Raw genomic sequence first — 25,287 nt, forward strand, 5'->3', positions numbered from 1 at the left:
GCTGGTGTGGCTCTATGAATTGAGCGCCTGCCTGCACACCGAAGGGTCACTGGTTGATTCCCAGCCAGGGCACGTGCCTGGGTTGCAGACCAGGTCCCCAGTGGGGGGGTGCACAGGAGGCAACCACACATTGATGTTTCTCTCCCTCCCTTTCTCTCTCCCTTCCCCTCTCTAAAAATAAAATCTTTTAAAAAAGGGGGGGATTGATGTAGCACGCAGTGAAGGCGCGCGCACACACACACACACACACACACACACACACACACTCCCTCCACGCCTCCCAGAAAGGAACAGAGACGCAGTGAAAACAGGGAACTTTAGTATAAATAAAGGTTGCTGGGGACAGGGAGGGCCCTGAGGGGCTTCCATAACTTAACACTCTTCAAAAGCACAAACAACAGCAAGGGGGGCCAGGGACTGGGATTTGGGGCTGGGGAAGGGCAGGTGGCCCCCACCCTGCCCACAGACCGAAGGGCACACTGTAGAGCTGGGGCTCCTATGGGTGGGGGGCTTCTCCCCGCCCCAGTGACCAGTTGCATGCTGGGGACGGGGACGAGGCTAACACTGATGTTTCAGCAGAAGGGGTCATTGTACTTGGCAGTGGGTGGGGACAAGGCTGAGGCCACATGGGCCACTACAAGCCCCCAGGGGCTAGGCCAGTCTGGGGGGACCCTCTGCCCCCCAAATTTGTGCAGGGTGGGGGACCGGAGCAGTCCATCCGTCGTGGTTAGTCTTGTTAATATGTTGATCCGTGAGGTCAGCGGCAGGGTTATGGCTAGGAAGTGGGGTGGGGGTGGGGAACCTGACATCCGTGGCTTCACACCACTGTGCCACTTGGGGAGTTGCCTGGCTGGGAGGAGATGCCCTGGGGAAGATGAGAGGGGAGACAGAAGAGTTAGAGGCCATCAGGCTCCTGCCACCATGGCCTTGCCCTTCAGTCCACCCTGGACCCCACACCCACCCACAGAGGCTGCTGCTCTAGGCGCCAGAACTTGCATCTTGGCTAGCTTCCCTGTCCCAGCAGGCAACACTTTTACACAATAATTAAAGTTCTCAGGTGACCCTGAGCAGAGAATGGGGTGCAGGTGAAGGTGGGGAGAAGGAAGACTGGGGTCCCCTTCTGAGGGGTGCTAAAGATTCTGGGGGTACAGAACTCAGGGACAGTCCTACCTCTACCACTGACTTGCTGGGTGACCTGGGCCAACTTCCTTCCCCTGTCTGGGCCTCGGGCTCCTCGTCTGTGAACTAAGGGAGACAGAGGGGTCTCTTTCAGGACTCTCCAGACTCCCCAAATCCCAGCACCCCACCTATGAGGCTCTGAGACTGCACCCTAAGTTCTAGGGATACAAGATGCTATGATCCCGAAACCTTCCTTCGAAGGAACCAAGCCTCGGCCCTCAGACCCGCTACCCTGGCCCTGAGGAGCTGAGACAGGAGCCCACAGCTGCAAAGTTACAAGGCGCCAGGCCTGTCTCCACCTAGCAGGGGTCTTCCTGAACCCCAGGCCTACCCAGGAGGTGGGCGCATCAACCCCCTGCCACCCATCTTCAAGGCTCCCTGTGCTAAGAGGTGACAGAGGCCTGAGGGGACAGGGACCTGCCCAGAGGCAGGCATACAGGGAGAAGTGTGGGGCTGAATCCTGCTAGGGATCCCACAGTCATGCCTCCAGCCCTAGGCTCCGATCCCGGCAGTGCAGGCCCAGGCTGGGAGCCAGGCCCAAGGCGCAGTCTGATTCACAGACCTTGACCCACAATATCAATCAAGTTTCACTATTGAAAAATCACATTTTCACCCTGGCTGGTGTGGCTCAGTGGATTGAGCGCTGGCCTGAGAAGCAAAGGGTCATCAGCTTGATTCCCAGTCAGGGCACATGCCTGGGTTGCGGGCCAGGTCCCCAGGAGGGGGCACACGAGAGGCAACCACACACTGATGTTTTTCTCCCTCTTTCCCTTCCCCTCTCTAAAAATAAAAAAAATCTTTTTTTTAAAAAATCACTTTTTCCTTAGAAACACAGACCTGTCCGTGCTGGGCCCATGGCTTGCCCTTCCGAGAGCCGGCCACAGCACCCCCCACTCGCAGCTCTTTCCTACCTGACTGGTCACTCGGGGTGTGAGAGGGCTTACTCTGAGACACTACGATTTCTTGGTTCCCCTCAGCCCATGGGGTTAGAGGCTGTGATAGTGACAAGCCCCTTCTCTAATACCCGCCTCTTCCCAGACCCTGTGTCCTGCAGGCCGGTGTGGCCGACTCACCGCCTTGCCGGGCCGGGCCCAGGTGCAGATGAGGCCCTCCTGGCAGGCGGTGATGATGCAGTCCTCCAGGAAGAGGAGGACCGTCAGCCGCTCCTGGGCGATCTTCTTGCACACCAGGGGCTCGAGCAGGGGCACCTCGTGGATGCGCGGGCACAATGCCGTCCCCAGCACTTTGGCCGGGTCCAGCCGACTTCGGGGAACAGGGCCACTGGGCTTGTCCCCGCTGCCGCCGCCCCCACTGCCCCCCCGGCTGATGTTGCCCAGGCTGTGGTAGCGCTTGTGCTCCTTGTCTGCCCCCCTGTCCCGCCGCTCCTGCAGTGTGAGTGTGGCGAAGCGGCCGATGCTGAATGGCGTGCCTGGCTCCGTCGCCGCGCCTGGGCCACCCGCCTTGCCACTGCCTGCCGGGTGTGGGAGGCTGTTGGAGCGGGACAGGGAGCGGGGCAGGGGCCCAGGGCCGGGCTCGCCACCCCGAGAGCTGCTGGTGGCCGGTGGTGTGGTGCCAGGTGTGCCGGGGAGCGTGCGGGTGCGGGCCAGGGGTGGGTGTGGGTAAAGCACATCTTCGGTGAGGTCCCACAGGCAGAACTGTGTGTCTTGGCCAGCCGAGCCAAAGCGGTAGGTGATGGAGCCGGCCTTGGGCATCGGGGAGAGAGGGGCTTCCCCATTCGAGGCTGGGCCGGCTGCCTCAGGCTCCTCTTCCTCCTCGACACTCCGTTCCCCACCACCACTGGCTGCTGTCGCCTCCTCGGCCCTTGTAGTGTAGGGGTCGAAGGCCACAGCGTTGACCCAGGACTTGTGGCCGTGGCCGCGGGCCACCACACGACCCTCCGTGAAGGACCACACGGTGACCAAGTCATCTTCACCGCCTGTCACGACGTAGCGCCCATCAGGGCTCCAACACACGCAGAGCAGGCCCCCGAAGTAGCTCTTCATGAGCCCCCGCAGGAGCATGGAGTCGAAGTGGAAGACCCGCAGGCAGCCGTCCTGGCTGACGCAGGCCAGGTGCCGGCCGTCGGGCGAGAAGGCAAACTCGTTGAGGGGCCCCTCACCCACCGCCCACTTGGCCAGTGGGTTGCGGGGCGCCTTGCTCTTGGCAGCGTAGACGGCGAAGCCCTCGCCCTGCTTCAGCAGGCTGTACTGGGGCGGTGCCGAGGCGCACGGGTGGCTAACGTTGTACAGGTACAGGTGGCCGCTCGCGTGTGATGCCAGGAACAGGCTCTCAGACTCGGGCAGCCACTTCAGATATGTCACCTTGGTCTTGTCAATCAGCCGCTGCCAGGGGAGACGATGGGGGTGGGGGTAGGCAATCAGCCGACGGTAGGCCTCTTCCACAGCCTGGGTCCCTGGGCCTCCTAGGAGGGGAGCCCCCACTCTAGGCAACGTGGGAGAAGGGCTGCTTGTGAGGCAGCCCCAGGTGCCCCACGGAGCCTCAACATCCCATCTCTGGAGAGGGAGCAGTCCTGCCTCCCAGGGAGCTGCCCCCCACCTGCCTGATGCCCCCCACCATCTTCACCACGTCAGGCTTAAGGCCGCACACAGAGTCACAGGACTTCACCTCCCCAAGGGAGGGATGCCTGTCTCTCGGGTGCGCTGTTCCAGCCCCAGGAGACGGAGCTCTGCACACAGGAGGTGCCGCCTGGTGTCTCCCGGACAAGGGAACGGCCACCCCGTCCTGCCTGAGGCTCATCTTTGCTCCTTCTCTCCTCACGACTCACATCCAATTCTCCAATAATTCAGAACCTCACCTCTGCTCACCCCTCACCCCAACCACCCTGGTCCCAGCCACCATCAGTCCTGCGATGGCCTAACTGGTCACCACGCCACCATTGCCCATGGCCACTCTCACACTGCTGCCAGATGGCGCTGTGAAAGTGGGAGTCAGCCCCTGGCACCCTCACCCTCCACACACCAGGGCCGCCCTTCCCAATCGGGGCTCCCGAGAGAGCTACGCCCTCACACCCCCAGGCACCCAGTGATCGGAATGAATTCACTTCTTTTCTAGGTATCTGAGTTGCTTCTCATTCTTGGGAGAATTGAGAAAATAGTCAAATGAAACCATTTCTATATTCTATGGTTCTACGGTTGTATGTTCAGATGAACCCCAGGACAGCGTGGCTCTGAACATCCAAGCCTTTCCCATCGCCTCCGAGCCCCTACGGGAATTGACCCCTCCAGGGGTTTCCCGAACTCCCCTACCACCCCGACCCCTCCAAAACTGCTCTGGCCAGGTCCTGCCTTGGGGCTTTCTGTCCTCACTGTTCCCTCCACTCAGAATGTCCTTCCCAACATAACCCTTCTCACCTCCTTCACCCCCCAGAGAGGCCCTCCCTGACCATGCCACTTACACCTCACCAAGCATGCCCCGTGCCCCTCCCCGCCAGGTTTTCTCCCCAGCACTCGGCATCTCCTGCCGTGCAGCACACCTCACTTCCCTGATAACCGTGTGTCTCCCTAGCTAGATGGAAGCTTCGCAAAGGCAGGCGGCTCTGTCTGTTTTGTTCACTGAGATGAAACATCCCCAGGGCTGAGCGTGTGCCTGACGCAGCACGAATGCTCCATAAACACTGTGAGAATGGGCGAGCCGGCGCATCCCGACCGCACTCACTGTTCCACTCACTCCCTTCTGCCATCCGTGCACCTGTACAGCCAGAACACCGCGGTGCCTCTGCACAGAGGACACAGGTAGTCCCTGCCTGCAAGACAGGGCCGCCCGCTGGCATGCCTGTTGTGCCGAGTCTGCCCAGGACTGAGAATCTCCTTGTGTGATTTTACAGCAACCCTGCATGGCAGGGATGAAAATCCATTTTGCAGAGGAGGAAAACTGAGGCTCAGGGGGGAATGGTCAGCTTCCCAAAGCCACACGGTGAGCAGATGTGGTGCAACAAGGGTTTGAATCCAATGCCCTTGGGCCCAGAATTTGAAGACTAAGGGCTCTGACTTCAAACAAGTCTGAACCAGTGACTAGCCTCAGTTCTCTAATCTGCAAAATGGTCTTCTTGATCCCGAATCCAGTGCTTGATGAGAATCCCAGGAGTAACATGCTCTGCCTGTGGCTACCAGAGCGCAGGGCCTGGGCACAGGACGCACAGGTGTCACTGTCAGCTGCTACCACACTAACCGCCATCTGCCACCCACCCCACATAGCTGCCAGTGCACCCCTCCCCTCCCCCTCATCCTGCGCCTCTCAGAATGAGGGCACAGCTCCCGGGGGCCTGCAGTCCACTGTGTGTGAGGGGTGGGTGAGAGGGAAGGGAAGGGGCCCCTCACCTCTTCATTGAATAGCTTGCTGGTGTCCTTCTTGATGAGATCCAGGTACTGCACCTGGCCGGCCGAGAACCCCACCAGCAGGGAGATGGTCTCTGTGGCAGCAGTGAACTGGTTGAAGTCGTGGCAGGTGGGCTGGGTGCCCTTATAGATCCGCTTGTCAATTGGCTTGTTGAGGTCAATGGACTTAAGTGGTGGGAGAGAAGGAGTTAAAGGCTTCTACCACTGAGGAAGGAAGAGGGTGTTGAGGTTGGGGAAAACCACTAAGAGGAAGCAGGGTTAAACTCTTGAGGGAAGTGGGTAGGTAGGTGGGTGAGTGGGGAGAGAGGGAGCAACCACAGACGGGAAGAGGGAACCACATCTCAGACAGAGCAGAGAGAAAAACAGTCAGGAAGGATGCCCCCGTCCCTGGCAAAAGACCACACCCCACCCCAAAGTTGGACCCTTCTGACTTCAGGGCCACCCTTACCCACAGCATCAGGGTTCCAGGTCCCCATAGTCCCTGAGCTCCAATTCCTTTCCAGTCATGCCCCATAACCTCAGCCAACTTTCCTGGGTCTTAGCACCCCAACATTCCAAGTCCCACAAACTCAGGGTCATCCAAATCCCCAGGCCTCTAAAGCCTGTCTCAGGAACCCCTTCACTCTGGAATTCCCAACTATCAGAACCCCCATCATAGTTCAATTCAGGGACCCATTAGACCTCATAGTCCCCCACATTTAGGTACCTTCACCCCCTCTTGGCTCTCAGGATTCCCCTCACTTCTGGGGACCACAGTAAGTTCCAGGGTCCCATCCCCTCTGGCACCCAGATCACTGTAGAGACACCCATCACACCTGAGCATGTCCCCTCTGGCCTCTCACCACCTCAGACCTCCTATCAGCTCAGAGATTCTCCTTTACCTCCAGAACCCTAATTTTTCTCTGGGATCCCTATTACCTCTAAGCCCCCATCACTTCCAAAATCCTGACCCAAAGGTCAGATGTGACTGCTCAAGTCAAGACAAGACCCCCTCCTAACACCTCCAGGTCCTGCATCACCGGCAGAATGCCTGCCGCCCGGAACCCCGGAGTATCTACATCGTCTTGGATTCTCCATCATCTCCAGAACACTCACCATCCCACAACCCCCAGGGATCCCGCATATCCCCAAGGTTTCCCATCACCTCTTAGAATTTTGTATTACCTACAAGAACCCTTTCCCCCTCCGATGTCCATCATGTCTAGGATGCCCATGTAGGGCCCCCCAGATCGCTTCGGGCCTCCTGCCACTTCTGAATCACTTAGGGACCCTCATCCTTTCAGCACCCAGGCCGCTCGTGATGCAGGCCACTCACCCGCTGGCTCCCGCGGCGGCAGCAGCCCGGGTAGAAATAGAGCTCGCGACCCAAGTTGAAGCAGACGCGGTCTCCTCCGGCCCCCAGACCCGCGGGCGTGGCGGGCGGCTCCCCGGCCCCGGCGCTGTCGGGCTCCCCGAGGCGCACCAGGCTGAGGCGCACGGCGGGCAGCGCGGGCCCGGGCCCGGGGCCTGCGGGTGTCGGAGAGGAAGCGGGGCCCGCGGCGCTGGAGGCGGAGGCAGAACCGGGCGGGGGCTGCGGAGGCTGGGGTGGCGCCGGGGTCTGGGCGGAAGCCGGACCCGACCTGCGAGCGGCGCCGTCTCCGGGGAGCAGCTTGTAGAAGCCCTCTCGGGTGCGGAACTGCGATTTGATCTCCGCGCAGTCCCCCATGGAGGTGCCGGGGCCCGAGCCGCCCTCCGCGCCGCCCGCCGCCATGTTGGGCGCCCCCCCCAACCCGGGCCCCGCCACTGCCCTACCGCCGCCCGCCGCCCGCCACCCGCCGCCAGCCCCCTGACGGAAGCCGCAGGCCCGCGCCGGAAGAGGTGGGGTCGTCGCCCGGGCGACGTCTCTTCGATTGGCAATACGGTCAGGAGGCGGGACGAGCCCTGATCGTCGCTCGGTAACGATTCTGGGACTGTGGGCGGGGCGAAGAGGTGGGCGCGGCCTTCGTGCCTGAGACCGATGTGTGGTTGGCTGCGGGGGCGGGGCCCGCAGGAGAAAGAGGCGTGGTTTTTAAACAGCACAAGTCCCTAGCAACGGAGTCCTGGGAACCGTTTGCCTAGCAACGGGGAAACCCTAAGGAGACAGCCTCTTTGCTCTCCTGGCCTCCTCGTGATCTCACAGAAGATCACAGATGAGCCCAGTGACTCCACAGACTCCCAACATGCACCCTACTGACTTCCAGTGTTTCTCATTGACACTTTAATCTCCCCAACTGTCCATAGCATCTCCAGACATTCCTCTGCACTGCTGATGATCACCAAAATCTTGCCGATCCCCATGTCTCCATAAAACTCCAAGTACTTCATCTGACCCACTATTAATTAATACTAACCCCTCAAACACCTCCATGCTTTCCACTAACTCCAATGTATATCTGATTCCAAAATTTCACTGGTCCCCGCGACCTCCCCAGTGTTCTAATGATCTGCCAGTAACCCCAAATCTCCTCCTGACCCCAACAGTCCTCAAAGACAGCCAGTGCCCCAGACTTCTGCGGAAACCACTCTGCCCCCCCACAGGTGCTCCTCCCAACTTATTCAGGGGCCTTCCAGATTTGTCATCGGAATGTCCCAGAGGCATCTCACTACTAACAAGTACTGCAATGAACTCGACATCTTACTCCAAATCCTACCCCTCTCCCGTGTCCCATTCTTAGGGCCAGCACTGCACCCCCCCCAACTCCCCTCACTCGGGCTGCAGACCTGAATGTCTGCCTAGATTTCTACAATTTCCCTTCACCCACTGCTTCCTGTCCCCAAGTTTGCATTCTGTCACCTACAGCCCTCTTTTCCAGCCCCTTCCTCTGCCCACACACCTCCTCTCCTGCTCAGGGTCCCCCTGAATCAGCCTTGTCTCTGCTCTCCCAGACTCCTGCCTCCCGCCGCCCGGGCGTCTGGAGAGGAATGTCTAAACCACAAATGTGATCAGGCCCTCCCTCCTCTGCCAGAAGCCCCTCTGTGACTCCCCCATGCTCTCAGGGCAAAGGTAAGCCCTGAGCGATCTGTTTCTGCCAACTGCTTTCCAATCTCATCTCTCATTATGAAGCCCTGACACCTTGTTCCCAAAAATGAGGGCTGAGCTCCATCAGGAAAGGCGTTGGTGTTGAGGAGACTGGACCTGCCATGTCTTCTGGTGCTTTGACCAAACCTCGGATGCGAGGCCTTCTGGCCTAGCGTCTGCAGTTCCATACAGTTGGAGCCATGCTTGTATTCCTGGGGATTGTGCTTTCTGTAAGTTTGCTGCGGTTGGACCAAGAAAGACGGCATATGGAGATTTTTACAGATATTAGGATTCCATGAAAGATTTTGAGGATATGAAGAAGGCTGGTGTCTTTCAGAGTGCAAAGTGATCTTGGAATGTAGAGAATTTCTTTGGGGTGAATTCTGTGGAGGTTTGTTGCTGAACTGTGTTCCTGAACTATAAAACATAAATGTCTGAGCTAAAGAATACTTTCTCTTGATAAATAACTAAGAAAAATTTTAAAAAATGAGTTTTGAGCTCTGGCTGGTGTCGCTGAGTGGATTGAGCGCTGGCCGGTGAACCAAAGGGTGGATGGTTCGATTCCTGGTCAGGGCACATGCCTGGGTTACAGGCCAGGTCCCCAGTAGGGGGCGCTCAAGAGGCAACCACACATTGATGTTTCTCTCCCTCTCTCCCTCCCTTCCCCTCTCTTTAAAAATAAATAAATAAAATTCTTAAAAAATAAAATAAATTAAAAATGAGGTTTGAGAAACTTCCCCAGCACATCACACTCTCTTGCCCTTGGGCCTTTGCATGCAGTGTTCCCTGGGCTTGGAATGCCACTTCCCACTCTGCTCTTGACCCTCTAAGAATCAGCTGAGGGGCTCTGTCAGGCCTCTGGGCTATCCCATCTGGGCTTTCATTGTCTGGGGGTGCGTCTGTCTCCCCTGTGGACTGTGAGCCTTGGGAAAGCACAGCTGAGGCTGCTTGGTCACCTCTGAGTCCCCAGCACCGGGCTGAGCTGATAGGAGACATTATAATAGTCGTCTGATACCCAGACGAGCGAATAAATGAAACAGAAGGGAGAGGCTATGTATGTGGGGCAATGCTGGCCTTCCTAGAAGAGCCCAAGAGCCCCGACGTGGGGATCATGTCAACAAACCGGCCAGCGAATGAATAAGTACTGGGCTGCAATGCCATGGAAACATTTTATTTACAGCAGCCACCTTCCTTTTCCGCCCCTGTCCTCCAGGGGCAGAAAGCAACCCAACAGCGAAAACACGGCCCATAGCTAGGTATAAGGAACCACCGCTATCTACCTGCTTGGGGGAGGGGGCTATGCAGCCTCAGTCATCCTGGTCCTCATCCTCATCTTCTTCCTCATCCTCCTCCTCTTCCTCTGCAGCTACCAGGGCCTGCTCCTGGGCGGCCTTGAGGGCCTGCTCCTCCTCCACCGTGGGGTCGCTCATCTCCATGATCTCCGGGCCGCTGGGGTACTCCTGCTGAATGGGGGCTGGCAGGGGCGGGTTGAAGTTCTCCGGACTGTACTTGTGGCCCCAGCCAATGTAGATGTTCTCGAACTTCCTGAAGGGGCGGGGAGCCACTGGGAAGTCCTCCCTCCGAGGCCGCAGCCCACACCTTCCCTGATGGTGGGAGCCGGCGCCCACATAGCGAGAGGGACAGTCGCACGTGGTGGGGTGAAGTGTGCCCATCAGGGTGTTCTGCTCCTTTGTTCCTGTAGTGCTTACTGTGCGCCTGCTACGTGCCAGGCCGTGTCCAGCACTGTGCTGTCCAACCACATGTGTAGCTACTGAGCACTTGAAACATGGTTAGTGCACCCAAAACACTGAATTTGTCATTTGCTTTACTTTTCTAATTTCACTTGTGATTTGTTCTTTGACCCATTGGTTATTTAGGTATGTGTTACTTAATTTCTACATGTTTGTGAATTTCCTTCTGTTAACTGATTTCTCATTTCATTCCACTGTGGTTGGAAAACTTCTTTTGTGTGATCAATCCTTTGCAATTTATTAAGTCTTGTATTATGGCCTAGTGTACAGTCTATCCTGAAGAATGTTCCATGTGCACTGGAGAATATGTATGCTGCTTTTGTTGGCCAGAGTGGATTTTATTTAATTTTAATTCATTTAAATGTAAACAATAGCCCTGGCTGGGTAGCTCAGCTGGTTAGAGCATCATCCCATTACACCAACGTTGTGGGCTTGATTCCTGGTCAGGACACATGCAAGAATCAATCAAGGAAGCCCTGGCTGGTGTGGCTCAGTGGATTGAGTGCCAGCCTGTGAACCAAAGGGCTGCCAGTTCGATTCCCAGTCAGGGAGGGCACATGCCTGGGTTCACACGAAAGACAACCACACATGGATGTTTCTTTCCCTCTCTTTCTCCCTCCCTTCTCCTCTGTCTAAAAATAAATAAATAAAATCTTTTAAAAAAATCAACCAGTGAATGTATCAATAAGTAGAACAACAAAGCACTGTCTCTCTCAAAACAATAAATGAATTTTTTTTATGAATTTAAATAATAAAGCCAATATTCAGTATTGAAAACGTCTAAGCATCAGTGGGACAAGGTGGGCACATACGTCTGCTTTTGCGATGGTAAATGTTGTGAAATGTGAATGTGGGTCAAGTATTTATGGTGAAAATTTAGATCCGAACAGAGATGTGCTGTAAACGAAAACTTCACACCAGACTCCAAAGACTTAGTAGGAGAGAAGGTGAAATAGCTTGTTAATAATTCTTACATTGATGATTTCATGTTGTAACAATAATATTTTGGCTATTTGGGGCTAAATAAAACATATTCGAATGGATTTTGCCTGTTTATTTTTACTGGTTGCGGACGGCCACCAGAAAATGAAAAATGACCCGTGTGGCTGGTATTGTGCTTGTGCCAGACGGCACTGGTCCAGATGCGGGGACCTAGCGAGCAGGGAACAAACCGACGGAAATCCCTGCAGGGGGCCTGCTCTCTAACAGGGGTGTCCACATGTGGCCCAGGATGGCTATGAATGTGGCCCAACACAAAATCATACATTTACTTAACATTTTTTTTTGCTCATCAGTTTTCATCAGTGTTTGTGTATTTAATGTATGGCCCAAGACAACTCTTCTTCTTCCAGTGTGGCCCAGAGATGTCAAAAGGTTGGACACCCCTTCCCTGGCTGGTGTGGCTCAGTGGATTGAGCGCTGGCCTGCGAACCAAAATATCACAGGTTCAATTCCCAGTCAGAATACAAGCCTGGGTTGAGGGCCAGGTCCCCATTTGGGGGCATACAAGAAGCAACTGATCGATGTATCTTTTGTACATTATATTTCTCTTCCTCTTTCTCCTTTCCTTATCTCTTTAAGATAAATAAATAAAATCTTTTTTTCTTTTTAAAGCAAGTTTGGACACCCCTGCCAGAGGTAGAAGACTGATAATAAACAAGAACAGAAAGGGTGGGGTCCTGGTGAGGAGAGGTGAACTGTCACCTCCCCCTAGACTTTTAATTAGAAAGGAAAGAGGAGCGAGTGGGGGACTAGGCAGGGGACTGCGAGACAGGGCGAGAGGCAGGGAGAAGTGGGGAGAGAAAGGGAGACAGCAGGACAGAGAGGGACAGAGAGTTTGCCATCTTGCCATCGGAACACTTGGCTTTGACCTTGCCATTCCCAAGAGAATAGCTGTCCTCCAGGTCTTCCTCGGAGCCTTCAAATGCACGGAAGCCCCCAACCCTTGCCCACCCTGGTCCTTGCAGTCCAGGAACCAGCAGCCTCATCCAGAGGCTGAGCTTACGAGGAGGGCGGAATCTCGGGCTCCACCCCGCACCCATGCAGCCGGAGCCTGTGCTTCCCCAGCTTCCTCAGCGCGACCCGGGACTCAGAGTGTGAGAAGCTTTGGTCTAGAATGTCCTTCCGCCTCTTCCCGTCCCCGCTACTTCTTTCTTTCCCAAAAGATTTCAGATCGGAGTCTGCTCGTCTCAGGAATCCTTCCTTGATCCCCTCAAGGCATGACGGATGGACAGGCGCTGTCATTGGTCCCTCCTTGGTGGTATCACTTTAGGATATTGGGGGGAGTGAGGGGTGGTGAGAGGTGTTATACAATTAACGCCTGTGCTTCCTCTGCCCGCTCCCAGGGCAGGGTCCACACCTACCTAATCAACAGAGGGCCTGGTGCCCAGCAAACGGCTGTCATTCAAGTCCTCTATGATGAAAAGATTTAAAAAAGTATAGATAAACGGAAAGGATGTGTGGATGGATGAGTGACTGGGTGGTGGACAGGAGGGTGGGTGGATGGGTAGGTTGGGCTGGGTGGGGAGAGGATGGACAGGTGAGTGGAGTTCCCAGTTTGGACCTTTTGCTTTCAGAGGGATATTGACAAATTAGGGTGTGGCCAGAAGATGGGTGTTGGCAAAAGCAAGCGTGCCTCTTCCCTGCTTCTGGAGGAGAAAAAAATAATCGCCAAGTATGTGGTTAAAGTACCAGGATGACATGAAATCCCACCTGGACTGTGAATCACAGTAGTCAAAAAGAGCAGGTTTATCATTGAGATAGAAAAGGAAAATCTGTTGAGAAATCGTCACGCCATCTGGTGGACAGAGCTGCTAAGTGCGTCCGCCCTGTAGCTGCAGGTAGCGCCCTCTAGTGGTTGATCAGAAAGGCAGGAATGTGCCTTGGGGAGAGGGGCAGAGGGGCTGGTAGAGAGTGTGCCGCTTCCGGTGGGAAGACGCAAAAGTGACTCCGGCCTGCAAATCTTTTGGGGCAACTGATGGGGGATCCTGCTGAGGATGATTTCTGGCCCACAGAGAGAAAACCCTTCAAACTGGAAGACCTGGCCAGGGGGCCCAGAGAAGTAGTTAGCTCCCCCATAGAGAAGACCCCCCCACCCCCCTGTCAGGGCCGCCCCAAAGGGCACACCTGAGTCTTGTAGGCTCTGTGACCCATACAGCAGAAAAGGCCTGGGCCAGGGTGCCAGAGAACCAGGTTCGAATCCTGCACATGCTGTGTTACCCTGAGTCAGTTCCTTCCCCTCTCTGATCCCCATTCTCTTACCCCGGGGGCTTACATTCTGGTGTGGGATTCCTCACTTCAGCCCAAGTGGAATCCGTGAGAGAAGAGTGAGGGGCTCAGCCCAGGGGGCTTTCTGAAGGGGGCTTCCCTCCCAATCTCTGCCCACCCTGGTGAGTTGTCCCTGCTGCCTGTTGCGGGGGCTTCCTCTGCTGGGGGGCCAGGAGAAGACCTACTTGCCAGTGGCGTAGGCGTAGGCCCCCGGCCAGAGATTGGAGCGCACGATAGCCACGGAGTACTGTGGGCAGAGGCTGCAGGACAGGCGGGAGGTCCAGGGCGACATGTGCATGATTTCTGTGGGGGGAGGGGGTGAAGAGCTTCAGGAAGGTCAGAGGCTCTCCTGCTGGTTCCCCATGCCCTGCCCAGCCCTGTGGAGGGCAGGGGAGGAAGGGGGTGACGAGGGAAACTGAGGAAGGCCACGAAGAGAACTGTGGGGATTCATGGCCTGGCTCTGGACCACCCTCTTGCTGTGTCCCCCTGAAAGCTGTGCCCTCGGAAAGCTGTGCCCTTGTCTGACCCTCAGTCCCTGCACCTGGGGAGGGGGACACTAATCTCACCTCCCTTGCAGGGCAGCAGTGAGTCCTGGGCCCCAGACAGGACAGCTGCTGTCATTCTCCCTGCGGTTGGCCATTGGTTTGGACCAGGGGGCAGAGGGCAGGGCACAGGCACGGGGTCCACAGATATCGGGGTCAAAACATGGTCTCTGTTCACTCGCCCACTCTCAGTCTCTCCTTCCCGCTTCCTCCAGGTGCCTGAGGTTCCAACCTCAGGAAACACTTGTCTGTTCTTCCAAAATCTAGCTCAAGTCCTGCCTTTTCTGGCAAGGCCTTCCTAATTCTCTCTCTCTTTCCCCAAGCCCATGCTGGACTCAAAAAACCACATCCTGCCCTGACCAGGTGGCTCTGTTGGTTGGAGTGTTGTCCCCATACACCAAGGTTGTGGGTTCAATCCCTGGCCAGGGTGTGTACATAACAAGAATCAACCAATAGCCCTGGCTGGTGTGGCTCAGGGGATTGAGTGCCTGTGAAACAAAAGGTCACCAGTTCGATTCCAGCCAGGACACATGCCTGGGTTGTGGGCCAGGTTCCTGATGGGGGGGCGTGCAAGAGATTGATATATCTCTCATTCATCGATGTTTCCCTCCCTTATCTCAAAAAATAAATAAATAAAGTCTTTAAAAAAAGAATCAGTCCTGGCTGGTGTGGCTCAGTGGATTGAGCACTGGCCTGCAAAACAAAGGTTCACCAGTTTGATTCCCAGTCAGGGCACATGCCTGGGTTGCGGGCCAGGTCCCCAGTAGGGGGTGCACAAGAGGCAACCACACATTGATGTTTCTCTCCCTCTCTTTCTCTCTCCCTTCTCCTCTCTAAAAATAAATAAAACATTTTAAAAAGAATCAACCAATAAATTCTTAAATAACCAACAAATCACATCTCTCTCTCTCTCTCTCCATCCCCTCCTTACCCCCCCAAATAAAAAAAGAGCACAGCCCACCAGGTGGGCACTGCCATGAGCCAGACGTGGCTCACAAGGTGGACACTTTGCTGTAGCCCTGAGAGGAGGCACTGTCATCACATCCGTTTTATAGGTGAGAGGCTCAGAGAGATGACTTCTCAATGTCACTGCCCTCCCTTTCTCGTCCCCTCCCCCACTCCACAACCCCCTTCCAGGCTGGTGGTACAAGCTGAGGAGGACCAGTACCTGCGTCTTCTGAGAGCGGCGTCAGCAGCGGGGGCCCAATCTCCTGCTCCACCTCCTCCATCCCCTCATCGGCCTTCTCCTCCTCCTCCCCCAGCTCCTCCTCCTCCTCCTTCTTCTGCAAAGGGTTCACCCAAGTGCAGCGGCCCTGCAGGTGGGGGGAAGGTCAGGTAGCAACCCCACGGGACAGAGGCCAGCCTGTACCCTGAGAAGAGGTGAAGGACCGGGCAGGACACTGGGGTTGTCCTTGAGGACCCAGGTTATGGGTAGGAGGCCCGGGTTAGTCACACAGGTCAGGGCAGAGGATGGGCCAGGAGAGCCGCTGCATTGCATGAGGTGGGGATGCTTGCCTCCCGCTGGCTGTGTGGCCCCCATCTGTGCATCCACCCATCCATTCATTCATTCATCAGACATTTAACAAGCATATACTATACACAGGTGCTGCTCCAGGTGCTGGGAATGCATCCTTGAGGAAAGACACCAGAAATCTCTGTCCTGCGGTGCTGCCACTCGGCAGCCCATGTAACCCTTTGTTTGCCCTGCTCTGACTGACGAGAGGCCGTGCAGTGTTGCTGCAGAAGCAACAACTGTGCCTCTGAGTACGGGCTGCAGCCCTATCCCTGCCTGAGGTGTTACACATGGGACATGGGGTATGTGCTGTCACATTTTTTAAATTGGAAAGACTCAGGATTCCAAGATGCATGGGGCCCAGGGGATTCTGACAAGGGACTGTCAACCAACATCTTTGAAGAGACGAGTGAGTGAGTGAATGAATGAGGAATGGACAAATGAGAGAATGAATGAATGAGGAATGGAGGAATGAGTGAGTGAAGGAATGAGTGAGTGAATGAATGAATAAGGAATAGAGGAAAGAAGGAATAAGTGAATGAATAAGGAATGGATGAGTGAATGAATGAATGAGGAGTAGAATAATGAGTGAATGAATGAGGAATGGAGGAAGGGAGGAATGAGTGAATGAATGAATGAATGAGGAATGGATGAGTGAGTGAATAAATGAGTGAGGAATGGGGAGTGGATGAATGAGGAATAGAGGAATGAGTAAATGAATGAATGAGGAATGGATGAATGAGCGAATGAATGAATGAGGAATGGATGAGTGAGTGAATGAATGGATGAATGAGGAATGGATGGATGCGCGAATGAAGGAATGAATGAATGTTGAGCACAATGGCTAGCAGACAGCAGACACTTGATATTGCCGGGGAGCCACACCTGAGCCAGCTGGCTCCGAGGCCAGCGGGGGCTGGGGTCCCAGTCCTCACCTGCGGGAGGATGTGCTGCGTGTGGTGCACCCAGTTGGCCATGGAGTCCACCAGCTCCTGCACCGCGATGCCCTCGAAGTCGGGGTTCTCCTCAAATGAGTCGCGCCCCGCGCCACCCTCCTCCTCCTCATCACCCTCCTCTTCGCTGAACTGGTAGAAGCCCAGGGGGCTGATGTGCGTGGCAGCCGAGATGCGTGCGATCTGGGCCCGCAGGTAGTTGGCCTCGTTGCCCGGGAAGGGAGGGTAGCTGATCACCGGCGCGTCCAGGTGGCCGGTGAAGAACTTCTTGATCTTGCGCGCCTGCACGATCTGGCTAGGGGTGACGTGGGGCAGCTTCGTCCATGGCCGGCCTGGCTCGTTGCACACGAAGTACAGGTACTTGTTGGCGCCCAAGCGGCTCTCCTCCTTAGGGATAACGGGTGGGGGCTTCCACATGCGCTTGGGAAGGAAGTCAGAGACCTTCTCTTCATCCTCCTCACCCTCCTCCTCGCCGTGCATGTCCAAGACGTCGCCCTCAGTCAGTTCCTCCACCACCTCCTCCTCCTCCACGTCCTCCTCGCCCTCCCGGAACTCCACCTCCGCCACCAGGTAGCTGCGGCTGAGCCCCAGGATTTTGCCCCAGAAGCGGCAGGTGTGGATGGGCTGCTGGTCCACCAGCTGCTTCAGGGCCAGGAAGATTCGGAAACTCTCGTCTGAGCTCAGGCCCACGCCGGCCTGTTCGAAGTAGAAGGCTGACTCCATGACGTTGGGCACGGCTGTCTCCAACTGCGGAGGGCGGGCGGGGGGCAGAGGGAGGGAGGCTGAAGCCCTGCTCCCTAGCCTAACTCTTCCAGAGTCCAGAGAGCTAAGCTACTGGGTAACCCAGCTGCTCCTGTGACCCTTCTGGCAGTTAGAAGCCAGGCAAGTCCTTGGGGAGGATGCCACTTGATGGCAAAGAAAAGACAAAATCACACTAAGAGAAAATCCTTTGTTTCTGCATCCTTTCCCCTTGTTCCTGCCTGGAGTGGGGTGTGAAATCTGGAGCTAAGCAGCTATCTTGGGATCAGGAGGCAACACATGTCTTACACTCCAATGGTGGTAGAGCTGAAAGGTGGAAACTGCCTGGTCCCCAAAGGCATCGCTGGGCTGCCTTACCTCCCCACTTCTCGTCACTGTTTTGGTTGCTTGCAACCAAACACACTCTTAAGAGATACCCCAAATCACACAGCAAATTAAGGGAAGAGGCAGGCTTGAACTCAGGAATTAGTGATGTTGGGGATGGTGATGGTAAGTCCTGCCCTCACTGCCTCCTTTTTCACTGTCTGCTTTGTTGAGAGAGAGAGAGAGAGAAATGAGAAAGGGAGTGAGAGCAAGTAAGTCAAGGACTGGGGCTGGAACTAGAATACAGGGAGGTTTGAGCTCAGCTACCACCACATCCGTGTGGCCACAGCTGTCCCAATACTTTTTCATTCAGTCAGTCCAGAAAATTCTTAAATTTTTTAATTATTGATTTTAGAGAGAGAGCGAGAGGAAGGGAGGGAAGGAGAGAGAGAAACATTGATTTGTTGTTCTACCTATCTATGCATTCATTGGTTGATTCTTGTATGTGTCCTGACCAGGGATTGAACCTGCAACACTGGCGTATGGGGACTAAGCTCTAACCAACTGAGCCACTGGGCTGGGGCCCAGAAGTCCAGCAGGTGCCCTGGACTGGGTGGATCAGTTGGCTGGGCGTTGTCCCCCACACTGAAAGGTCGCTAGTTTGATTCCTAGTCGGGGCACGTGACTGGGTTACAGGTTCAGTCCCCAGCTGAGGTGTGTGTGAAAGGCAGCCAATCAGTACTTCTCCCCTTATTCTTCCCTCCCTTTCCCTCGCTCTACCATTAAAAAATAAAATTTAAATTAAAAAAATCCAGTGGGTGCCAGCCCCGGGCTGGTGCAGGCACTGACGTGTGTCATATGTTGGAGAACAAACTGACGAGGTCCTTCCTCCCGAGGTCAGCGTGACCAGCCCGCGGCCTCGGCCAGTGGTCTGGGCCAGGGAAACGCCTGCCCCCTCGCCCAAATTTGAAATCAGGATGGAGAGAAAGGGCGCATCTGAGGCGGAACAGTGACCTCCTAAAAGAGTCCCTGTCCTAATCCTGAGACCTGTGAACATGCGACCTCACACGGCGAAAGGGACTTGCACGTGTGATGAAACCGGGGAGCGGAGATGGGGAGAGTGTCCTGGGGTATCGGCTGGGCCGAGGAAATAAACCACAGGCAGGCCAGTCAGAGGAGACGTGGTGGCGGAAGCAGGGGTTGGAGTCGGAGAGAGACCCGAAGAGGCTGTCCTGCCCCCCGGCTCTGGAGATGGTTGAGGGAGGGATGCAGGCGGCCCCTCGAAGGAGGACAAGTCCAGGAAACAGCTCCTCCCCCGAGCCTCTGTTAGCGAGGCAGCCCTTGCCTTCGCCTTGATTTTAGCCTGGTGAACCCCCGTTTCAGCTTCTGACCTCCAGAGCTACAAGACAGTAACACATCAATGTGCCTGCCCTGACCGGAGGTGAGTTGGTTAGGGCTTCGTCCCCATAAGCCAAGGTTGCGGGTTCGATCCCCGGGGGTCACGGTACATATAAGAAGCTACCAGTGAATGCATAGGTAGGCGGGGCAACAAATCGATGTTTCTGTCTGTCTGTCTCTTATCTATTTCAATTTCCCTCCCGATGCCCCCCGCAAAAAAAAGTTGTCTTTAGCCACGAAGTTTCTGGTGATTCATTCCAGTGGCAACAGGGAACTAAGTGAGGGGCCAATGTCTCCGCGTGTTTGGATGTGAAATAGGTGAATGTGCAGCGGCTGACCCTCCACACAGAGAGACAACGGAGGCCAGTTTGCAGAGAGAAATGAAGAAAGAAAATCAGGATCAGAGCTGGTGAGCTTGGGTCCAGCTACTCCTACAGCCCAGCTATCCCTATGGCCCAGCTCAGGTAAGTGCCCCGATTCTAATAAGGGAAATGCCTTATTATCTTCATGATAAACCCCACCCCTCCCCTTTATTTTAGCAAGCTCTCATAGGTGTCTATTCCTGCAAGCCAAATAGTTTTGGCTCACACACCCATTCAGCTCTCTTAACTTAGCTCACGGGAAGAGGCTTACTTGTGGTTCAAGAAAACATACAGCCTTGGCCAGCGTGGCTCAGCTGGTTGGAGCGTCATCCTGGAAACCAAAAGTTGTGGGTTTGATTCCCAGTCAGGCACATACCTAGGTTGCAGGTTCAATCCCCAGTTGGGTCATGTACAAGAGGCAACAGATCGATGTTTCTCTCTCACATGGTTCTCTCCCTCTCTCTCTCCGTCCCTTCCCCTCTCTCTAAAGTCAATAAGCATGTCCTTGGGTGAGGATTCAAATGAACAAACACACATATAACAAAGACATACAAGCCCCACTTAAAGTCAGGATGAAAAAATCAGACCAAAGAGGTGAGTTTCTCATTTAAGGTCTGTGGACAGCTTCTGGAAAGTACAGTGATCCCTACCAAGCACTTGCAAGCTCAAGGTAATAAAAAGTTCAAGGTGCCCTGGCTGGTGTGGCTCAGTAGATTGAGCGCCAGCCTGTAAACCAAAAGATCCCTGGTTCGATTCCCAGTCAGGGCAAGTGCCTGGGTTGTGGGCCAGGTCCCCAGTAGGGGGCCTGCAAGAGGCAGCAGATGGACATGGTTCCTTTGGAACATTGATGTTTCTCTCCCTCTCTTCCTCCCTTTCTTTCCCTCTCTCTAAAAACAAATAAATAATAGCTAAAACCCCCTTCTGCTCCAAGTTCTGAGGGGGCGGAGTCTCCCAGGGGATTAAATTTCAGTGAGGTGGAGCTTGAGACGAGGAGTCCTAAGGGGGCGGAGCCTCAAGGGGCAAAGCATCCTAAGAAGGCAGGGCCTTCAAGGACTTGCTTTGGATGGGGGTGCAACCCGGGGGCGTTGGGGAGGGAGGGTGCAGTTCTAACGAGGCGTGGCCTCCCCAGGACAGACTGTTGATCTGGAAACTTAAAACCACATTCTCAGATAAAACTGTCCTTCGTGCCTGGAACTTGTATTCCCACCTGTGCTCTGCTCACAAGGGCTCATTTCTTTGTCAAGACCGTCGTTCCTGCATTCTCTCACCAAGCCACCCCACTGTCGCCAGAATCCTAGAATCTCAGAAACAAAAGAGCAAGCACAGACAGAGGCATCTGCACGTCGGGGAGGGGTTACAGGGGCTCTGGAGGTCAAGATCCTGCCTCCCTGTCTCCAGCCTCCTGAGCTTCCGGCCCTCAGAGCTTACGTCTTTCCTCTACAAATAAGAATAACAGGCAGCGCTTGCGTGGCAGGGCCACTTCAGGGCTGAAAGAACTCAGAGGGCGTAATTGGTGTCAGAATTACGGTAAATAGAGAGTCCTTGTTTCTTGAACAAGTGAAAGAATATTTCACCCGAATTTTAGGCAGTCGTCCAATTCTGGAAACTAGTAGCATGTTAATGAGTCACGGAGTCACAGGTGGAAGAGTTCTTCCCAGGTCTCGGCTTACAAAAGGGGAAACGGAATTCAGGGGATAAGGGGCAGTTCCGTGTGAGAGACTCCAGGAGGCAGTGTTTCCCAGAAAACGTGTACAAAGCTGTTACTTTCGTGAGGGAGGAGTAATGGATGGTGGGAGACACCAGCCTCCACCTCCACGTTTTCCACGTGCCAGCTAGAGTCAGCTTTCTTTCTTTCTTTTAAGCATTTTATTTATTTATTTGTTTGTTTGTTTGTTTATTTGTTTATTTATTTATTTATAGACAGAGAGGAAGGAAGGGAGAGAGAAATATCAATGTGTAGTTGCATCTCGTGCGCCCCCTACTGGGCACCTGCCCTGCCTGGGAATCCAACCAGCGACCCTTTGGTTCACAGGCTGGCGCTCAATCCACTGAGCCGCACCACCAGGACTGGAGTCAGCTTTCTAAAGCGCAGAGCTGATCCACCAGCCTTTCCTCTGCTTCAAACTCTTCCATGGCACTCCAGTGGCTTCAGGAGAAAGCCTACAACTCTTAGCCTGGCGTGCGAGGTCTTCTGTGACAGGGCCCCGGCCCCCTCCGCTGGGCACACCAACTAGACTGAGATGGTCTGTGTTTCCGGGCTGGGCCCTGCCTGCGCTCCCTCACTTCCAAGACTCAGAACCCGCTGTGCCCAAGCCTGGGCTACCGCTCACCCCACCCCCCACCCAGCCCCTGCGCTCGCCCCACTGGCTCGCTCACTCACCGGCTCCTCCTCCACCTCCTGCTCGCCCTCACCGCTGCCGCCCCGCACGAACAGTGCCTTCTGCTTCTCCGCCATCTCGTAGGTGGGCTGCATCTCTGGGTCATCCCGCAGCGTGTCCAGCTTGGGGTGGAACCACTCCATCTGCGCCGTGCGGTTCAGTGATTCCAGGATCGACAAGGGGTCCTGGGGCCGCTGGTTCAGGATTTTGGTCAGCACGTTCACCAGGTGCTCGTACCTGCCTCCCGAGGGAGCGGGAGGTGGGGGACAGCACTCACTTCAGCCCACTGCCGTGTGATTGGCTCTGGCCTGGCGCTGGGGACGCGGGGAAGAAGAGACAAGGTCTCTGCCCTGGGGGAGCTAACATTCTGATGGTGGAGACAGACATTCAGCAAACATACAAGACACACAGAGTGCCAGGGGCGTGGTAATTTCCGTAGAGACGACACAGCAGGGGGTGGGGACTGGGAATGTTGGGGATAGGGGACAGTTTGCGATTTCCAACAGGGAGGCCAGGAAGGCCTCACGGAGGTGACATGGAAGCTGAGATCGAATGAAGTGAGGGGAAAACCATGCAGATGTTGGGGGCGGGGAGCTGTTTCAGTCACAGGGAACAGAAGGAGCACAGACGCTGAGTCGACGACAATCTTGATGCTGAAACTCAAGGAAACTAGGGGAAAGGAAAAATTATAATTCCATGCTGATCTCATTCAGAATTAGAGATGCTGAAATCCTAAGGAAAATATTAGCAAATGGCATCCAGCAATTGCTCAAAAGGAAGGCGCGCCATGACAAAACTGGGCTAATGGCAGGGACGCGAGACCAGACTGACACTAGAGAAAAAAAACCCTCTAATTCCTCATGCCAGTGTGTTAAAGGGGATATGTGTCAGATCACTTCAGTAGTGATTTTTAGAAGCCTAGAAAATTAGGCATAGAAGGCAATTTTTAAATAATCTGATAAAGGGTAGCCATAGGTCACCTACAGCACACACAAACATAATAGCTAAAGACTCTTTTCCACCATGAGACTGGGATTGCAGATGCCTGCTTTCACTTCTATTAAATATGATAAATATGATTAAATAGGCACTGGAGGTCTCAGCCAATGCAATGTGACATGAAAAAGTATTGAAGAGGAAGAAGCCAGACAGTCATGGTGTACAGGTGATATGATTGGGAGTGATGTACAAAGGCCTTGAGCTGAGGGGGTGCCCGGAATGTGGGGGGAACACTAAGGAAGTCAGTGAGGCTGCAGGACTGAGGGAAGGGGGTTGTGGTTGGAGAGGAGGCTGGAGTGATAATAGTATTGGTACAGTTTCCATCGGCCAAGTCAGGCACTATTTGGGGCACTTGAGAGTTGAATTCTCAACACAGTCATATATTTAAAGAATAACTATAATCCCCACTCTCCAGATAAGGAAACTAAGGCTTAGAAAAGTTGAGGTCATGAGGTCACACAGTAGTTGGTAGTACAGATGGGATTTAAAACTAGGTTTGTCTGATTTCAAAGCACCTAGCCATCTGTGGCATGGAAAATCTTTGGCAAGTCTTGGGGCGGGGGTGTGATGGAGGGCCATCACTGAATTGGGAAGGGTAAGGAGAGGTCAGAATTTGGCCAGGGTTTTTTTGTTGTTGTTGTTTTTTTTTTAGAGAGGGAAGGAAGAGAGAGAGAAGAGAGAGAGGGAGACAGAGATCAATGTGTGGTTGCTGGGGGTCGTGGCCTGCAACCCTGGCATGTGTCCTGACTGGGAATTGAACCTGTGATGCTTTGGTTCGCAGCCCGCACTCAATCCAGAGTTATGCCAGCCAGGGCTTTTCAATAAGGGGCCTTGAAGCTCTAGAGGGAGGGGAACTGTCAAAGAAGTAAGTGCTAATGGTTAATTTTGACTCAATTCTAGATGAAATTTGGTGATCAGGCAGAAGCTGACTTGTACAGGGCCTTGAAGGCTGTTGTGAGGAGCACAGGCCTTCCTCTGAGGGCACTGGGAACCGAGACGGGCTCTGCACACGGGAGGGATGGGGTCAGCTTTGTGCGTCAGCCAGGCCTCCACCCTTGCTTCCCACTCCCAACCCCCCTTCCCTTGGTTCTCGTCAAAACAGCTTCCTTGCTGTTCCTCAGAGCAAGTCCTAAAGCCTTCAGACTTGCTGTGTCCTCTCCCTGGCCCACACTTCCTCCAGATGCCTGCAAGGTGCTCTCCCTCACTGCCTTCAGGTCACTAAGTGTCACTTCCTCAGAGAGGCCTTCCCTGTCATCATGCTATTAAACATGCTCTCTTTATACCTCTCGCCCTACCCTAGGTTTTCACTTTAGTTCTTATCACCTGATCGTTTGTAATAGCTGCTGTCCATTCTCCCACTGGACTGTGAAGGGTGGGCCAAGAGGTGTATGATGCCTGCAGCCAAGTGGCCTGGGCACGTGCCTTCCTCAAGCAGGACAGCTTGGTGGCTAACAGGGCCACACGAGCCAGCCCACTGGTGCTGGAACCCAGGCTCTGCCACACCCTCACTGTTATTATCTTGGATGTGGGACCTAATTTCTGGGCCTCAGTTTCTCCCACTGTAAAAAAGGGGACAGGGGATGTACGAATCTCAGCCATGAGAACTAGAGGTTAATGCGTGAAGGGCCCCCACCGATGTCTGCTAAGTCAATGTTGTTTTACTTTTTAGTTGTTAGCCTTTGTTCTGACCCCTAGTCTGAGTCAGAGGGCTCCAGAGCAGTTGCCGATTCTCCAGAGGGCTGGCCCCCCATCTGAGGAGACCCTGGAGCCCGAGGCAGGGTCCCACCCCTCCCCCACTCCGGAGTCCCCTCTCACAGGCTGAGGTCGCAGCTGACGCTGGTCTGCTGCAGGTAGGCCTTGGCGTTTTGCACGGCCAACTCCCGGGGCTCCGGCTCGGACACCTCCATATTGAAGGGCATGAAGCTCAGCTCAGAGGACGAGAACTGGAGGGTGGGGTCATCCCTGGTGTAGGGCCCGTGCTGGGTGCCTTGGCCGAACTGCGAGTCTTCTCTCTGGTACGCGTTGAACTGGCCCAGGTAGTTGGGCCGGGGATCCTGGAAGGATGACTCCAGTTGCTGAAGGAGGTTGCCTTGGCCCCGCTGTAGCTGCTGCAGCATGAAGTCGGCATTGTGGGTGGCCTGGACCCTGCCTTCGTCCACATAAGTTTGGCGCTGGAAATCCGCGGGAAAGCCTGCACTCATGGACAGGTACTGTACGCCACCCTGGGACACCGCCGAGTTGTCATACTGACTCAGGCCGGCCCCTTGTGCCCACCCCTGGAGGGGGGCCTGGCTCTCGGGCATCTCAGTAATGCCGCTCAGGACCTGGGCGTCAAGCGGCAGCTGCTGCGTCTCCTGGGACAGAGATTGCTCCCGACTGCGCCCCTGGTCCTGGGAACTTCTCTGCCTCGCGGACTGCTGGTAAGACAGTTCAGGGTCCTGCTGCGGGTCCCCCATAGTCCAAAAGAGGTGGCAGACTTCTCAGAGGGAGG

The 25,287-nt window shown here is 54.9% G+C and overlaps 2 protein-coding genes across 3 annotated transcripts; both read right to left on the minus strand.

Annotated features, from left to right (window-relative positions):
- Positions 1 to 302: 302 nt before the first annotated feature.
- Positions 303 to 7,347, minus strand: DMWD (DM1 locus, WD repeat containing). 2 transcript variants are annotated; one of them, XM_045845145.1, is made up of 5 exons: positions 6,850 to 7,347; positions 5,517 to 5,699; positions 2,253 to 3,521; positions 1,171 to 1,245; positions 303 to 865 (listed from the first exon to the last, which is right to left on the minus strand). In XM_045845145.1, exons 1-5 carry the CDS (start codon positions 7,282 to 7,284, stop codon positions 818 to 820), a joined length of 2,010 nt encoding a protein of 669 aa, XP_045701101.1. In that variant the 5' UTR covers positions 7,285 to 7,347; the 3' UTR covers positions 303 to 817. The 2 variants fall into 2 exon arrangements, with proteins under 2 accessions (XP_045701101.1, XP_045701102.1); XM_045845146.1 differs by lacking the exon at positions 1,171 to 1,245.
- Positions 7,348 to 9,878: 2,531 nt separating this feature from the next.
- On the minus strand, positions 9,879 to 25,252 carry RSPH6A (radial spoke head 6 homolog A). Its single transcript, XM_045845141.1, has 6 exons — positions 24,612 to 25,252; positions 21,800 to 22,034; positions 16,580 to 17,344; positions 15,300 to 15,444; positions 13,775 to 13,892; positions 9,879 to 10,116 (listed from the first exon to the last, which is right to left on the minus strand). Exons 1-6 carry the CDS (start codon positions 25,250 to 25,252, stop codon positions 9,879 to 9,881), a joined length of 2,142 nt encoding a protein of 713 aa, XP_045701097.1.
- Between the last annotated feature and the right edge of the window lie 35 nt (positions 25,253 to 25,287).

Source organism: Phyllostomus hastatus, unplaced genomic scaffold (genome assembly GCF_019186645.2).
Source record: "Phyllostomus hastatus isolate PE091 unplaced genomic scaffold, TTU_PhHast_1.1 phas_contig_468, whole genome shotgun sequence".
In the NCBI taxonomy this organism is placed as follows: Eukaryota; Metazoa; Chordata; class Mammalia; order Chiroptera; family Phyllostomidae; genus Phyllostomus; species Phyllostomus hastatus.

Bases quoted from the DNA above. Each gene is read 5' to 3' on its own strand.
- DMWD (XM_045845145.1), bottom strand. From the start codon at position 7,284: ATGGCGGCGGGCGGCGCGGAGGGCGGCTCGGGCCCCGGCACCTCCATG. The intron at 3,522-5,516 runs GTGAGGGGCCCC...CTCCCCTGGCAG, and splicing joins GCAAGCTATTCAATGAAGAG to CGGCTGATTGACAAGACCAA. The intron at 866-1,170 runs GTAGGACTGTCC...CATCTTCCCCAG, and splicing joins CCAGCAAGTCAGTGGTAGAG to GGCATCTCCTCCCAGCCAGG.
- RSPH6A (XM_045845141.1), bottom strand. From the start codon at position 25,252: ATGGGGGACCCGCAGCAGGACCCTGAACTGTCTTACCAGCAGTCCGCG. The intron at 17,345-21,799 runs GTGAGTGAGCGA...CGCCCTCCGCAG, and splicing joins AGGAGGTGGAGGAGGAGCCG to TTGGAGACAGCCGTGCCCAA. The intron at 10,117-13,774 runs GTAGGTCTTCTC...CCGCCCCTTCAG, and splicing joins TACGCCTACGCCACTGGCAA to GAAGTTCGAGAACATCTACA.